A 16,619-nucleotide genomic window follows, 5' to 3' on the forward strand; every position below is an offset into this window, starting at 1 on the left:
GCTAGGTAAATTTGAAACTTAACTTCCAGCAGAATGTAATACAATCAACAGACTTGAACTCCAGACACCAAATTCATATTTTTAATTCTGTTTAATCATCTTGTCTTACTTCAATATAGATAATTTATATCATGTAAAAATAAAGTCTTAATTGAGAAAAAAGACCAATATGTTGATTAATGATGGCATCTAAAAACAAATATCAATAATCACATCCAATTATCATTTTCAGCGATACACACTGAAAGGCTCGAACTCCATCTAAAAACATTATTTCAGCTTTCTATTACCGGTATTCAGGTTAAATCCAGAGAAAGCCCAGGTTGTTGAGCAAAAAAGCTATTATCCCCTCACACACCATTCGTGGACATAGAAAATTTTATACACCACTTATTACTGAGTTAACATTATTGTCATATTTCTGGTTGCTGTGATAAATCCTTCCTACAGTGAAATCTTAAATGCAGTAATCTAAATAACATGTACCAATCAATGAAAAACTCTTCCTGAGATAATCTGATTAATCAACTTATTGGGTATCATGAATAATTGTATTTTCAAAGAGTGGAAGTTATGTTCTTACCAATTGTTGAATTTGATCAAGCTGCATAAAATTTTCCATTTCAATTTGAAGTCTTCAATTCAACACATATTTATGCATCACATGAAAACTATTACTTCAAGAATCCATCATCAGGACAGAAATTTAACTAATACTAGCAAAACACAATATAGTAATGGTCATTTGAATCACTTCCTAAGATTTGTACCAACTGCAATCAATTTGAAATGTCTAAGGCTGACAACTCCTACAATAATTAAATGTCCAAACTTAACAACTTGAAAACTATCTAAATAAATTCTTCAGTATATCACTACACTCCAAAGGTACACATCTTGTCCAGTATAAAGATGTAGAGAAAGGTCATAACACCATAGACCTCAGACATGCCCTCGGGCCTTATAGTACATATACGGCAAATTCAATTCATCTTCATTTGTCTCTTGGTCTTTTTGATCATCCCTATGATTGAATTATCATGGTCCATTATCATCAATCTAATACTTTACTGGTCTTCCAAAACCACCAGGGTCTTATCAATCATTGATTATTGATTACATATAGATTTAATTATCATGTACAGCAAGTTGTTTACAGAAAATCTTGATGTTGTTTTCAGTTTATTTTTTTTTAATAATGACATTAGTTGAAAGGAAATTGACTTTTCTTTAATACTGTTATTATTCTTCTCCTGCACAGCAAATAGACTTTCCACTTTGATAACATGTTGGCCATTTTCATTTTGTTTTTTTCAAACTTCAAGGGTTAAAAAATTTTCTTCATATACTGACAAAGTTTTTTAAATACCATTAATACCCAAACAAAATGGAAATAACCTTCTACCCTCTCAAGACCATTCATGACAAGATTTGTCAAAGATGTAATTAACATCATAATTACAGCATTGTATATTACAACAATTATTAACCCTGTCACAATATAAATAACAAAGTCATAAATGAAACACAAAAAAAAATAAAGAGGAAATAAATGTAATTGTGCCTCAGGCCAACCTGATTCATTCACACATCAATGTGTGAGGTCACAACAGATAGAAAAAATATTTAAAAATTCAACTCATCATACTTCTCATAATGGAATGAAAAGAATAAAATGAATTAAATTTTAATCGGAAATTTTTAATCTCATTAAGTTTGAAAGGTACTATGAATACTCTAGTATCTCCTTCGATGTTGAGTAGACAAGATCTGGCAGGATGCCTGCCTCAGTCAGAAGTGTGAATAATCTGTATATAATAATTACCCCATCTATTTACATGGCTCATTCATTTGAATAATTCCTGTAATTCTGATAAAATGTTCACCTTGAAGTAATCTGATGACCTTTGGCAAAACAATAGCCAAAGAGAACCAATTTAACCTTTTAAATATATACAGGTTAATAGCACATCAAGTAATGACAATGCTACAATGATATCTCAAAACTAACTCATTTACATATAATTTGCATAAAATATTTTATTCAAATAAATTTATGAAACATGTTAATTCAAATGCTGAGGGCATGCAAGTAGATTTAATACACAGAATTTCTAAGAAGAAAAAAAACAAATGCATATATATCAATATTTTAGTTGTTGCAGGAGTGAGTGGTAGTATGAGGTCTGGGAATCTTTAAATTCTGACCTAGGACTTTTAAATTTGAATCAAAATTTCATGTACCTGTGTCCTGGACCTTAAATCTGTTCAAATTACAAAAAAAAAATATCAATCATGTATACCAGTATTGCTAATTTCAATATGCTTTACATGTGCTTCAAAGAGTAACCTCTAATCTCATCTCGCAACATTAGCATCAAATAACTAAGATGACCTTAATTCAAAAAATTGCATACAAGAAGTACATATATTCAAAACAAAAACTATCACAATAGGAATCCATAAACCATCATCAAAAAGTTTCTACCATGTGTAATACAAGGAATGTGTTAGCTTGGTCATTTAAATGACACTGTATTGTGGACTTTCAATTTTCCTCTGTGGATCATTAATTTGAAGTTCAGACTGCTGTCTTGTACAACATAAGAAATAATATTACCAGTACCCTTTCCAGAATATTAGTCTGATACAAATCTTATTTCTGGGGAGTAGTAATTAAAAGTATATATCATTTCAAACCTTCAAAATGGGTTACCTTAATACTTCACAAAGGATTATTCCCAATCAAAAGCTCTCTAGTAGATGTTATTTCCCTCCTGAATACATGTAGATTTACAAGTAAACCTATTGACATAGAAATATAACCATAGTCACATTAACAAGTATTAAATCTCTGCAGGCTCAACACAACAGATCACTCTTATATACATTTTCAAAATTACTTCATTTAATGGTAATACAATCAAAATTGGATAGAAGTGTCCTATTGACCCTTTATGACCCCTATTGAAGTGAAATTGACCTGATTTTTATGTTATTTTGATGATAATCACAATGTAATATTAGAATCTTCAGGTCATTTATGTGATATTACAGACAGTTATATTGTGAAACAGTTTATAATATACAAAGCCTCCAGCCAAAACTGACAATACAATGAAAATATACATTTCAGGGGTAAAAGTACAGACTTTTTTAAAACAAAACTAACATCTATCAATTAATTGGATCTTTTTTCATTTAAAATCAACCATATTGAAAATATTAGAAAAGAACTTCACATCAGCAACAATTACCAAAGTGTAAATAATAGCCTAGAATAGGACAGTTCAAATAGGTCAACTTACAAGGCAAAAACATGAAAACAGAAAACAAAGACTATATATACAATGTAGCAAACCAAATAAAACAGATTACATATAAGAAACTGAAAAAGTTTTATAATACTTCAAAAGAGCTTGAAGGATGTGTGCTTTCATGATTGTGTAAGTTAAAAACCATAAAGGTTTACCACAATTCCTTATCTAGAGACTTTCAAAGGCAAGAAAATCAAAATCTCAAGACTTTCATCCTGTGAGTATAGATTTGGTCGTCATGTGCTTTAGAAACCAATGATTGATGTTATAAAATATATAAAGTGATGATTTATTGACACATTCCCGATACCCCAATATTGATCAGGAAGGGTAAAAAACCAAGGACCTGATCAGATTACCCACTAGTGCCAATTAAATATTGATATTTTATCAGAAAAAACACCATAATAACTGTTATTAATTGATAATTAGCAATTGGAACATGATCTGTCCAGGATATATCTTGACAAGAAGGGAAATTCATTTCAGAATTTGACCTCATCTGACTTTTATGTTCACATTTATTGGAAAAGTTGGGTGGACCATTATTGGGTAGATTTACAGGCAAGTTTCTAGTAACATGACAACATATATCCTTGACCTGGAACTATCAAATCGTGTCTCTTATTTGGGACTTACTAGGTATGCTTACTATGGTATCACTATATCTATTCCTTTTACTAGAGATGGATTCAGGTAAAAATGGAATTTTCACATGAAATCTTTAATTCTAAGAGTTATACCCCATTGAACTTTGCCCTCGTTTGATGTTCCCTTAAACTGGAAGCGGAAAGTAACATGTACTTGGAAGTAAATACGGGGTAACCTGTGTAAATCAAGCTGTAGAATTTGGTTGGTATACACAGGTATTCAGTTTACCCAGGTTGAAAATACATTAAAACGGATATGAAACTTCAACAATTGTCTGGTTTAGACAGATTTAAAGTTTAGACAGGCTCCACTGCAATGATACTTTCTTACCTTAGTTCTTGCTTTAACAAGGGTCTTGAATAACAATATTACCAACAACAACTCATCACAGACAGAAAAAAAAACTCAGGTGTTGTTACTTTATAGTATCATAAAAGTTGATTTACTTTAAAATTTTATAACTAATTTTTTAATGAAATTTATCAATTTTTAGCCTACTTTACCACAAACCCCATCTACATGACACACCTGTTTCATTTTTGAACTCTCGACCTATTATCAAAATCACCATATAATATAACTTAACTTTAAAATACCATAAATTTTAATGTAAATTTTTAAACACTGAATCATTCGATAAAATACGACATAGACCTGGAAAATATGACTGCACTATCTGGATTCTATTGGACTGAAGTAAAAAGGATAAAAAAAGGCCATCTTCAAATGTTCTCAAATAGCAGCATTTACTGGACCGCCTTCTGATTTCTAATATAATTCAATACATGTAACTGAAATACCAGTAGCCACATACTTATATTGTAACCATTATCCATCAAAATCAAACTATGGCAAACACTGAATCATCTGAATGAAATACAATTTGTAAACATTTTGTTAATGTGTACAGGGGAAGATTCAATGGTTACAGATCATTATACATATAAATCTTTGGAATGTGTGGTTCATGAGATCTTGACTTTTACTAAAATGCATTACAACCCAAAAATATTTTTAATCACCCTCCATAACCTGAAGGCATGAAAATGTCCCGTGTATTAACTTCAGGATGGAGCAACATCCCCTGTATGCTCACTTTTAAGTTGAAGCAACTGTCCCTGTGTTTACTTTAAGTTGGAGTAAATGTTTCTGTTTGCTCACTTCAAGTTGGAGTAACTGTTTTCGTTTGCTCACTTCAACTTGGAGTAACTGTTTTTGTTTGCTCACTCCCAGTTGGAGTAACTGTTTTTGTTCGCTCACTTAAAGTTGGAGTAACTGTTTTTGTTCGCTCACTTAAAGTTGAAGTAACTGAACTTTGTCCCCATCTAAATAAATCAAGTCACTGAACATAAAAAACTCAACCACAGATAAGCAGAATAATAAGCTCCATATTGTTTACATCCAAACACTTATTCATTAAAGATAATTAGAGCACAGTTACATCTAAAGTAACTTCTCATTCTGGAGCACTGGTCTATGAACTGAGCAGGGGAAACTTTTCATTCTGGAGCACTGATCTATGAACTGAGCAGGGGAAAATTATTTTTCTGTTCTACTTGATCAGTGGCTTTTAATAGCCTTCAAATTGATTTTTACATACTCTTCTTATTTTCATAATTTCATACTGAGGCCTGTAATCTAGCTCACAATGAATGTATTGCCATAATAGAGGTTGATAGCTACCTTTATGTCATCACATTGGAGTATGTAAGATTGTAATTCCAACCATTTACAGTGTAGTAGAAGTGCTGGTATATATATAACTTTTAATCAAGCTTACTTAACCAAAACTAAGAGTCTATCTAATATAATTGATGTAGCAAAAAACTACAGCTTTTAATTCAAGTGGAGGTCTCCACAAGTACTTACCATATAAATGGCATTCTATTATTACCTATCAGATGGCACATCATGATTAAAAAACTTTTTATACTTTGATGAAGCATCAAAGCTATGAAATCAAAGTGTTTTTCATAAAATAAATGCATTGATCTAGTAAATAATCATTGCCCCGTTGAAATAAGAGTAGGGTTAAAGAGTAGAATGGAAAGGCTGCTGAACTTCAAATCACAATGCAACAATCAAAGCTCATAATAATTTCACAGGGATGCATTAAAATAACATATAACAGGAAGTAAAAGGCTATCATTTGCTCAATTTCATTTCGCCAATTGACAAAATTTTCCAATTGGCATTCTAACTAGAAAATCTCCCATTGGATCCGCCATTGATTCCACCAACATTTTAAGGTAAGAATATCAGGCCATGTGACCATGTAAAAAATTCAAGGGGTCAGTAGATCCACTTATGTAACAATTTTCTACTAATGAAAACATAATGTGTTTTATTCCCAATTCTTTTGAACACAATGTAGTAACATGACCATTTAAGTGCAGTGCTGTTAAGTATTATTGGAGGAGAGATCTCGGGGTTCAAACTAGCAGTAATCCAAGGTCCGGCTGTTAAGGTATTATTGGAGGAGAGATCTCAGGGTTCAAACTAGCAGTAATCCAAGGTCCAGGATTTCTAATGCAGGACCTTTGACTTTGGAGCTGGACCTACCATATTTATGTCTACACTTATTGAGGACCCTCCACATAACTTATGGAGAATGTGAAAAAGTCCAGGACCTTTCACTCCTGTCAGTTAATTCTCATAGCACTTTTACCCTGTCAATTATCAGTAGTCATGATCATTTAATGAAGAATTGCACTTGTTTGATAAGGAAAAATTTCATATTCACAACAAATAATGAAATATAGAGATTTAAAATTGTTCTCTGCATGGTTATCAATGATTGAAATCCACTACAAGTATACTTTTGATTGTAACTAATATCACCCTAAGCATCCTATGCGTTTTCTGAAAAAAATATATGATAAAATGTTACCTTACTTTTATTGCTGATTACATGCCAGGATGTAACCAGTCTTGTCATCCACCTATTAGCCATTTCCTTTACAATTTTCACATATTTCATACCTTATCAATTAATCAATATCAACTTTCTGCATTTCTTTTTATTCTAATAGAAATAAGGAATCTGAGAAATCAATTTAATTATTAATTGGACTTCCAACGAAATAATTGGTTATCTATAACACTGTAACAATGCATTACAGACAGATAGAAAAAATACAAATTGACCCAACTTGTTTAGTCCTGACTTTCAGGGACTACAGTCAAGTTACGAACTAAAATGAGCAAACACTTGATTAGTCGAAGTGGGAAATTTTAGAAAAAAAATACAGAAAAAGTCACATGTGCAGACAATGATAAACTTCAGGGATCTACCTGGATATAAAGAAACTTACATCTTTGTAAGATCTGGCAGATGGATATAAACACTGCAGCTTTTAACACCACTATCATCAGAAATATATAAGGCTTTGCCAAATTCCCCTGGCAGAATATAATATAAATTCAAACAACAACTCAGAATTAGATAACTCAATCAAAAAAGTAAAACTTAATAGCAATTAACTAAAAACAAGTACTATCTTTAAAAAAAAAATAGCTGACGCAGTAAAATTTTCTTCCTTTTATTTCTGAGTTTCTACTTTCTTTCAAAAAATAACACATGGCATGCAATGACAAGTTTATGATACAGGTTTTCCTAACACCACTAAGTTATCAGTATTTGACCAATTCGAAAACAGAATTGCGATCAGGTGATTTGCGTTTCCATAGAAGAGCGTCCTTAAGGTCAAAAGATAAAAAACGAAACTATACCGACTACGTTGGAAAAATCCAAATTTCCTTAGATTGGTGGAGAACATCCATGAAATTTCAAGGCATTCAAAACAAGTTCTTGGACCATGAGGCCTGTAAGGATGTCTGGTTGGATCAGTGGTTTGTTAGCATTTATGGTTCAGATTTCATTCATTTTACTTGATTCTTACAGAGACAAGCATTTAAAGAAAAAGATTCAAATGATCTATACATAAAGATTATTTAAATGATTTTACTTTTTGATTTTATTTGATTAAAGATTGAAATTTTACCAGTTTTAGAATGTGCCGTTAGTAGAATCATTATATCAAGTACTTTATGATATATTGAATTCTTGTTTAAAATAAACCAATCAAATAAATAAAGAACCATACCTGTTTACAAATAACCAGCTTTTTCACACCTTTTACAACATAATAATTCTGAAACAATAGCTTATAGTGTTGAATAATTCATGTAGTACTTGTTACACTAATGTAAAAATAATCCAATCCCCATCAAATATTTACAGTACTATTCCCAAATGTGTATTGGCATTACAAAGGAAATATTTTCACACTCAAGTTGATCAAATTACTTTTTTATTCGATACTGATATTATGGTTACTACATGTAACAAGCCACATTCTGTGTTTATAAAATATTCAAATTGAATGTCTGCTGGGCTAATTTGGTCACGCTATAATTCTTGGACCTTGTTCTAGCCTTGTATTTGTACATAGATCATGCTAATTTAAGGCTAACAACGAAATTTCCCTCCAACACTAGGGTCACTAAAGTTCAGATTTTTATCATGACTTTGTAAAGAGATAAATGTCCATCATTCCATGCCTGACTTACCAAACTGAATTACCTCCCCTTGGAGGAAGGTGCACAGGGAAAACTATTACAAGTGAATCAAGAATGAGAAGTCGCTGAAAAAGTTAAAATGAAAGGGTATTCAGTTTCAAGTGTAAAGGTCCCATATCACTGACCAACATCAATATGTAAATAAGAAGAAAATTAGATTTTTAAACACAAATAAATTTTGAATCCTCATTAAAAGAGAATAAAATGGTAAATCAGAGCTACCAAGTAGTCCTTTGAATAGACAATCAAAAAGTCATAAAACTTACCAATAGCTATAAGCATAGAAAAATTGATGAAAGAGGCTACTTTTTATTTTTCTGGACTTGAACAAACTGTTAGATGTGAAAGTTCTTTTATACAGAGGTATCAACTGTCTTGGTTAAGGGAAGTTTACCTTGGTTTGAAATATAATTTAAGTTGTTTGAATTAAATAAATATGTTCCATATTAAAGATTATTCAAATTAACCACCAAAACCACTACAATGTGTACCACAAGAAAGATACTATTGTACAGCAGATCTTCAACTAATTACCAGTAACTTTATTGTATAAACAAAATGCACATGTATTCTGAATATTCACAAGGTCATAAATCCATTTTAAAGATGCTGCAATACTATTATCAAAATAAGTGGAACAGACTTTTAGTATAACAGAAAAAAAATGTCAGGATGTAAAATATAACCAGGCAATATGATATACACCGTATCTCTCTATGTCTCTTCATATACAATTATCCCACTCAATTTTGCATGTCAGGATCTAAGGTTAATTTGACTGCTATTTATGTATGTGACTCACATCTCTTCCATAATAAAGAGACATAAGTGCTGAGATTTTTTCTGTAACTTTTTCACAAAATTAACGAAAATAATATGCTCGTTTACAGCACTTTCCAGACATGTTTTCAAAGAATGGTAGATGTACAATTTGTTGTCATATTTACATAAGAATAAAATCAGGAAGATTAATAATTATATTATTTTCATTTTAAAATCATACAAAATGTACAAATAAATAAATCAACTTAACTTACTTCAATGTTGTCATCCATGGTAAGAAGAAATCAAATATTCTCAAAAATTTTATCTAGTAAATTTTCAAAACTTCCAAAGATAGCTACTGTATCAATCACAATTGATTTGTTTCAAAGCCCAACAGCATGATTAATTCCAACATTTAGGTCCAAAGAAACAAAATGAAAGATAAATATATATGGTATAGATTATGATTGAAGACAAGTCTTGTATTGGGCCGGACCAGCTGAGGTACAGAGATAAACATTAGTCATATCACGCTACTGACAAAGATGCTCAGAGATTACAAAAAATTACAATTCCCTCTGAGGAAATAATGATATGTAGAACAGGAGATATAACACCAGTTATCATACAGTTCTACTTTATAAATAAATAAATAATAGAGCAGTTGCCTTCAGTAATTTGTATCACTTTTTACAGAACAATACAACTTTAATAGTAGTAGTAATAAACCTTACCTGTTGGTAACATCCAAGGTATCATCATAAAAATCTGTGGTTTTTACCTGTTGGTATCATCCCAGGTATCATCATTAACAACAGTAGTTCTTGCCTAATTTAGAATCCCTTTGAAGTTTTATTTACACTAATTAACACAGACAAACAACAGTGTCATTGGTCGGTTAACAACAAATCTCGTAAAAACAATACAATTTAAATAACAAGGTAAACATCATGTCGTGGCTTGTGTCTTTACACTTTCTGTCCCATTGTTATGCCTAAATGGTAATTTATCGAAGAATATACATAACAAATCGAGCATAAAAACGAGAAAATTAATAACTATAACCCATTCAACTGAAACTGGGCGAATTAGTAGACCACTTCAAAGAAATGAGCCTATTAATTTTGATGCTATCACTATTAAGTCTACAAAGTATATGAGTTTAAGGAGATAATCGAGGTGTCAAGTGTTTTAAACTTATATAAGTATACTCCATGAATGGATATGCTATACATCCTATTATACACTCTAAAGTTTAGATTTCTCAACTTCTAATATTACTACTGTATGTAGAAATTAAACTAGACTTACAGTGTTTTCATGTAATAGAGCAAAATATTATCTAATTGTAACGAGTAGTAATATTTCTAGGCCTTACTCTGAATTCTGTAGAGTTCATGCAAAAAATAAAATCTTGCAACTTCCAATGAGTTTTGAATAATATTTTGGAATCAAATTCCTTTCTTATAATTACAACAAAACAAATACCTGTATTCTATTGGAAGTTCAAAGAGCTGCTAGAACTGTTGATAAAACTATTCAATTTATTTGTAAATAACGGCAAAAAAGATACCAAAGTGTGAAAGGTTCAACAGTTAGACTCCAATAAACATGCATAAAAATGCAGGATGGAATAATGTTACAATTTAAAATAATTACAATTTTACCACTATAAACAGTATCAAATTGGAGTCCTTTCTCTCAACACCCTCTTAATTGGACAAAATGTCACTAATTGAAAGTTGGTCAGTTTGACCAGGGAGTTAAACAAACAGAGCATTTTATTATGACTACATTTCCATGGAATGTTTGTCCTTCAGCCTATGCTAGTTATGTTACTATTGATAACATCCAAATATTTCCTCTCAGTATTCTATGTATGTAAACCAAGTATTACATAAATACATTTAATTAATATTCAATTATGATAATATATCTTTGTATTCGTTGACAATTCAAAATTTTTCGCCCGACATCTATAGGCCATAGCCATTAGTAAACAGTGTTTTTGTTGAAGCATACCAAATGACAGAGGTTTTCACTCTGTTTGTATTTACATAAGCTTACAGCTATTTACAAGTATTGCATTATGTGACATAAAGAATCGGTTTCAAATTACCTTGATATACCACTTCAATACATCACATCAAAGCTCAGCTATTGAATTTTACTTTATTATAAGTAACGTGCATGGTATTTAATGCATTAAAATACACTTTTTTACCTTGTATTCTGTTAATATAGTTAATTGTATGTGCAAATGACAAAGAATTAAAAGATGGTAAAAGTATGTTATCAGAACTTTTTTTATATCTACAAATTGTTTTCAGCAGTTGATGTTGAATAAATACTCCATGACTTGAAGTGTTCATTGTCAAATTCGTATGTCAAACAGTACCACACTTAAAAACATGTACCATAATAGATCTAGACTTATGTCTTACAAATCACTTGGTATATATAATGCAAGCTGTCATTTTTCAAGTTCAACTGTCTTCAAATATGTTCCTGCAACAAAATATTGGAAAGTACTATTGAAATTGGCCATATTGCCTTCAACTGTGTTCATGGACCTTGGGTATATTTTAATCTTGAAGGGCTTCTACACATTAAATGCACTTGAAGAAAAATGCATACTTTTAAGCCAATTTTAATTAACATGCTCACACTTAAGCAAACCTGTTTGGTATTATTTGCTCATTCTACACTAAAGTAATTTGTTTTTAAGTTTACTAGTTTACTGGTGTTTAAGTCAAATATACTTATATACATGTATGTTATCTCCATTCTCCATCACCTGCTTAGATTATCTAACAAGGGAGGTAACTCACTGATACCAAAAAAGCAGCTGTTGATAAACTTATTGAAAAAAATTATGGGAAATTACTACTTAGACCTGTATACTGTATTTGTTTCTAAATAAAAATAACTTCTTTATCTAAATGCAGTAGCAGTAATCTGAGAAAATGCAAGGGAAGATATTCCTAAATGCAAAAATAATTGAGTTTTACTTCCAGCTGAGATACAAGATTGTGGTTGGCAGAGGGCATTTGAATCTAAAGCCTTCCTACCTCCCAGTGCATAAGCTGTTAATTTTGTTAAAACCTTCCCACCAAAACAGAAAGATTAGAATTGACATTTAGTTATCGAACATGAATATTCCCTGAGAAAGTTTACTTTGATAGAAGTTTTTATTAATATTTCTAATACTGGATCATCTTATTGCCCTAAATTTGATAAATAGACAAAAAGACAGTGCTTAAAGTTCAACTAGGCTACATATAGTCTAATGGGTAGATAATTTTGGTTTATAAAAGCAGAAACCTTTATCCAACAAACTAAGAAAAACAACAGAGTACAAAAACTGAATACATTTAACCATGTTTACAGAGTAAAAAAAAAATTTATTAATTATGTTATTTTTAACAGAAAATTTAAGATTGAGCAAAAAAATGAAGAAAAAAAAAATTTTCTTTGGATTGTTTAGTTAACTTAATATACTTTATCTTCACACCTAATTGTATTTCAAATCAAAACTCAGATATTTCAGAGCTTTTACTTAGATGTGTGTGTTAATACTTTCTCAAGACCTATTGGTGGTTGTTCAGTTATTAATAGGATTTACATAATGCACTGGTGCATTTGTTGTTTTTACCATATCTGTTCTTCTTTCCATTGATGAAAAAAATGTACCACACTAAAACTGGACCATCAAATAAAAGGGTTAGTTATTCATAGTCACTAATACAATTCTTGAAGCTGACCTTATTTTTGACCATTTCAAAAGGTCTTGTAGTGTAAATAGTATGTAATCACCCTACCTCAATCTTTTTGTTCATGTCTGGCTCTGCAGTCACACAATAAATCCAGAAATTATTCAGACATATACTAAACATACAGCAGTAAAATGTGCAATAATTTATTTTAAATACACTCTCTCAAGAGCCCAGTCAAATATATATATTTGGGCTATAAATAAAAAGTCCTCTCATATTAAGTTAATACTACAGTATATAAAATATTAACAGTGGGGTTGATCAAATATTCTATTGATTTATTAACTCATAAACTGAGAGCAAGACAAAAACTGCTGTTATCATGCTAAATTTTACATCTAAATGTATAATACATAAAAAAATCACAACACAGGCAGACACTACTAGTATCGTGAAAAGAAATTACTGCCCCCAATTTTTGCTCTCCCTTTGTAGTCATAAGACAATTCTTACACTTCTTCATACACCTCTACATATGATGCTCAACTTCGCTATAAAATTTCATCAAATTCCATTGAGTTGTGGCTACTTCTAGGTTCTAATATATAATTTAAAAACCTTAAGTAGGGATTACCTTCCTTTGGGGACATTCTATAATAATTATATTCCTTAATCCACATCTTGATATGATACCAACCTTTCTGTAAAATTTCATCAAAATCTGTAAGCCATTTAGGCATTGTGCTTACTACATGTAGGTTTTAACATGAAAAAAGTAATTATGAGTTCAAAGGTCAAATTATTCACGTATGTACCTGTTTGAGTTTCTGACCTTTGGGTCACCTGAATATTTAATGAGGTGGTAAGTAAATTTTATTTGTCTAAAATTAGTGCTTGAAAATATTATGAGTTACCCATCCATGTTTACTGCCATAGCGTCATAATTCTAGCTTCATACGAGATAAAAATGTACCTCATAAGTATCATACAGGTGTGTTCTACATGTGTTTCTTGCTTGTACGAAAACAGGAAGTTTCCATGAAATGATTGGTTAGCTTTGAACGTTACCCAGTTTCCAATTCAGGCACCGAGGCTAGTTTTAAGACTATATAGGTCATATACATTAGTCCGCCCCGATAATTATAAATATTCATTGCCAGCTGCTTAATCTGGTTCCTAAACTGGTTCCCCATAAGCGATTCAAGGATCGCTACAACATACCTTTTTGAAAACATATCATACACATGTCTATGTGTGTTTTTTTGCTTGTATTAGAACGGGAAGTTTACATTTAAAGATAAAATGATCGGTTAGCATTGAATTTATGTAATATTACCCAGTATCCATTTCAAACACAGGCGTTTATTACAATTGATTATATAACGGTCATATATATATATTATTGGGTCGTAACATTACAAATGAGTACCCATTAGTATCAAGGGAACCAAGATTTTAGCGGAAGTCACCCAATTTTAGAGCATATCGCAAATGATTTGCACAATCGAAAATCAGTGACCGTGAATATTTGACGATTAGCGACTTTGAAGACTTCAGTCTTTGCTTTAAAGATAGTACTTGTTTCATTGTAAGGCACATTTTATTTTTGTTGATGCCTGCTTGATTTATTGTTTTGTGAGAAAGAGTGAGAGTCAAATTTATATTTATTTGTGTACATATTTCATGTATATATCACTTATAAAAAATTTATTTTCTTAAATTATGGGTGATATAAATTATTACGTTTCCGTTGCTTATTCCTTAGTAATTTCTGAGTAATTTCTTTAAGTTTGATTATCTCCCTTTTGTGTATGCTCAAATTATATTTCTAGTTGCCCTTATCTTCCTGCAAAACTTCATTAAAATTTGTTGTGCAATTTAGTAGTTCCCCCTCACAAAAAATGTGGACAGACAGGCAGACAGGGTGAATCCTATGTACTCCCCAAAATTTGGTTTTAAGGGGTAAATTAAACCTTGCATGAAATCAAATTTCCACATTCTCCTAGAAAAATCAGCATTGATGAAACAATTATTTTCAATACAATTTTACCAAATATTCAAAAACAATTAAATTGACCGCTGACCTATGTTAAAAAGAATTGTGGATAAAATCTTTCCTGAGGCTTTTTTCTAAGTTTAGATACAGATGAATTAAGAATCTAACTAGTTAGTAAGAAGAATTACCACAAAAAGACCTTGGGAAAAGACCCTCTCCCTGACTTTAGTGACCCTACACGTTGCATTGAATAGCTGCTTTACAATAGTGTTGGCCCTGATCAATTTGAAAAATACAATTTCTTCACGAGCGACCCAAAAACGATAAATGAAGTTAAACTTACCAATTCTTTCAGCTCCTCCTCGCTTTTGTCTTTAAGTTGGCCATCCATCTTTTAAAGATCTATGTAACAAATGGTCAAAGGTCCCGATCTCAGCAGGAGCGTTCGAATCTAAAACCTGCTAAGTCATGGAACAATCTGAGTGTCTAAGCTATTTCTGAAGTGTGTATTGACTGTTACATGTACTACACATTGTACATATCCCAAATGAAAGTGAACGCAGAGGAAAATAAGGCATAGAACTTAACATTAAACTTTTATGTTTTTGACTTGTGTGTTTTTTTTGTTAGTGCCCTGTAAGAAGTCGTTGTTCGTGTTTTATCTACTATAAATCTATCGATTCTTTAATTACATCAATGAATCGGTATGTAAATCCCCTTAATAGACATAAGCAATGATAATCAATATTTAATTACAATGACATTATTTGTTAATTGATCTAATCATTGGAGCAAATATATACCAGTCATTGAGCTTGCAAGTTTATGTAAACTCACGTCAAGACACACGTCAAAAACTTTATAGATCTATATAAATTTGTCATAATACAAAAAAAACTTTAAAAAGTCAAAATGCTAAAAAAACATACATTTTTTAGACGCGTCTGGTAGTTTTAATACTGTAAGTTAAAATACATGGACTCGTGCAAGATACCAATCTCCATATAGGCCTTATTTCATTCTTAACAAAGACGTGTTAGAAGTTGACGCTATGAAAGTGATAGTTTTTTTATTAATATTTCTGATAGTTACAACCATCTCTTTTTTTTTTTTTTTTTTTTTTTTTTTTTTTTTTTTTGTATTAACGTTTCGTTTCGTTTTTTTTCACATGTAATATAACAAAGACACATTAATGTCCCACATCTCCTGACTGTGGAAAGGTGCATGAAATCTGCGGTAGGGTTAAACTAGTTTTATAAGGCCTTAACCACCCCTTTAATGTAAGGCCAAAAATTATCTTAAACACCAAAGAAACACGTCATAAAATACATTTAATACATACGATTCTCTCAATGGAATATCTCAACGTACACCTTATAGAAAAAATGACATTTTCACTTAAAGAACGCTCGCAGTTACTGAAAGCTAGCTCAGAAGATATGAAAGAACAACATTTCTATCAAAACTACATTTCGTACCAGCATTCCCTGTGCAGGTCCGGGTGTCAAAAGAATAGGCCCGCAGCAGCGCTAAGCTTGTCGTAAAAAGCGACTTAACAGTGCTCAGAATCCTAGCCGGGGGCTAGGACGCTCT

The 16,619-nt window shown here is 31.2% G+C and overlaps 1 protein-coding gene across 12 annotated transcripts in view; it reads right to left on the reverse strand.

The window, feature by feature from the left end:
* The window catches only part of LOC148608511 (uncharacterized), a 117,053-nt gene extending 101,589 nt beyond the window's left edge, over positions 1-15,464 (reverse strand). For 3 of the 12 annotated variants that reach the window (XM_088546424.1, XM_088546414.1, XM_088546417.1), the window contains exon 1: positions 15,370-15,462. In XM_088546424.1, the coding sequence (XP_088402550.1) occupies positions 15,370-15,417 (48 nt within the window). In that variant the 5' untranslated portion in view covers positions 15,418-15,462. Of the gene's footprint in view, positions 1-15,369 lie in introns of all 12 variants that reach the window. The other 9 variants (XM_088546415.1, XM_088546413.1, XM_088546416.1 and 6 more) reach the window with 6 other exon arrangements.
* Between the last annotated feature and the right edge of the window lie 1,155 nt (positions 15,465-16,619).

This window comes from Perna viridis, chromosome 9 (genome assembly GCF_037379345.1).
Source record: "Perna viridis isolate PV_CMFRI_1.1 ecotype Kerala chromosome 9, ASM3737934v1, whole genome shotgun sequence".
NCBI classification, from domain to species: domain Eukaryota; kingdom Metazoa; phylum Mollusca; class Bivalvia; order Mytilida; family Mytilidae; genus Perna; species Perna viridis.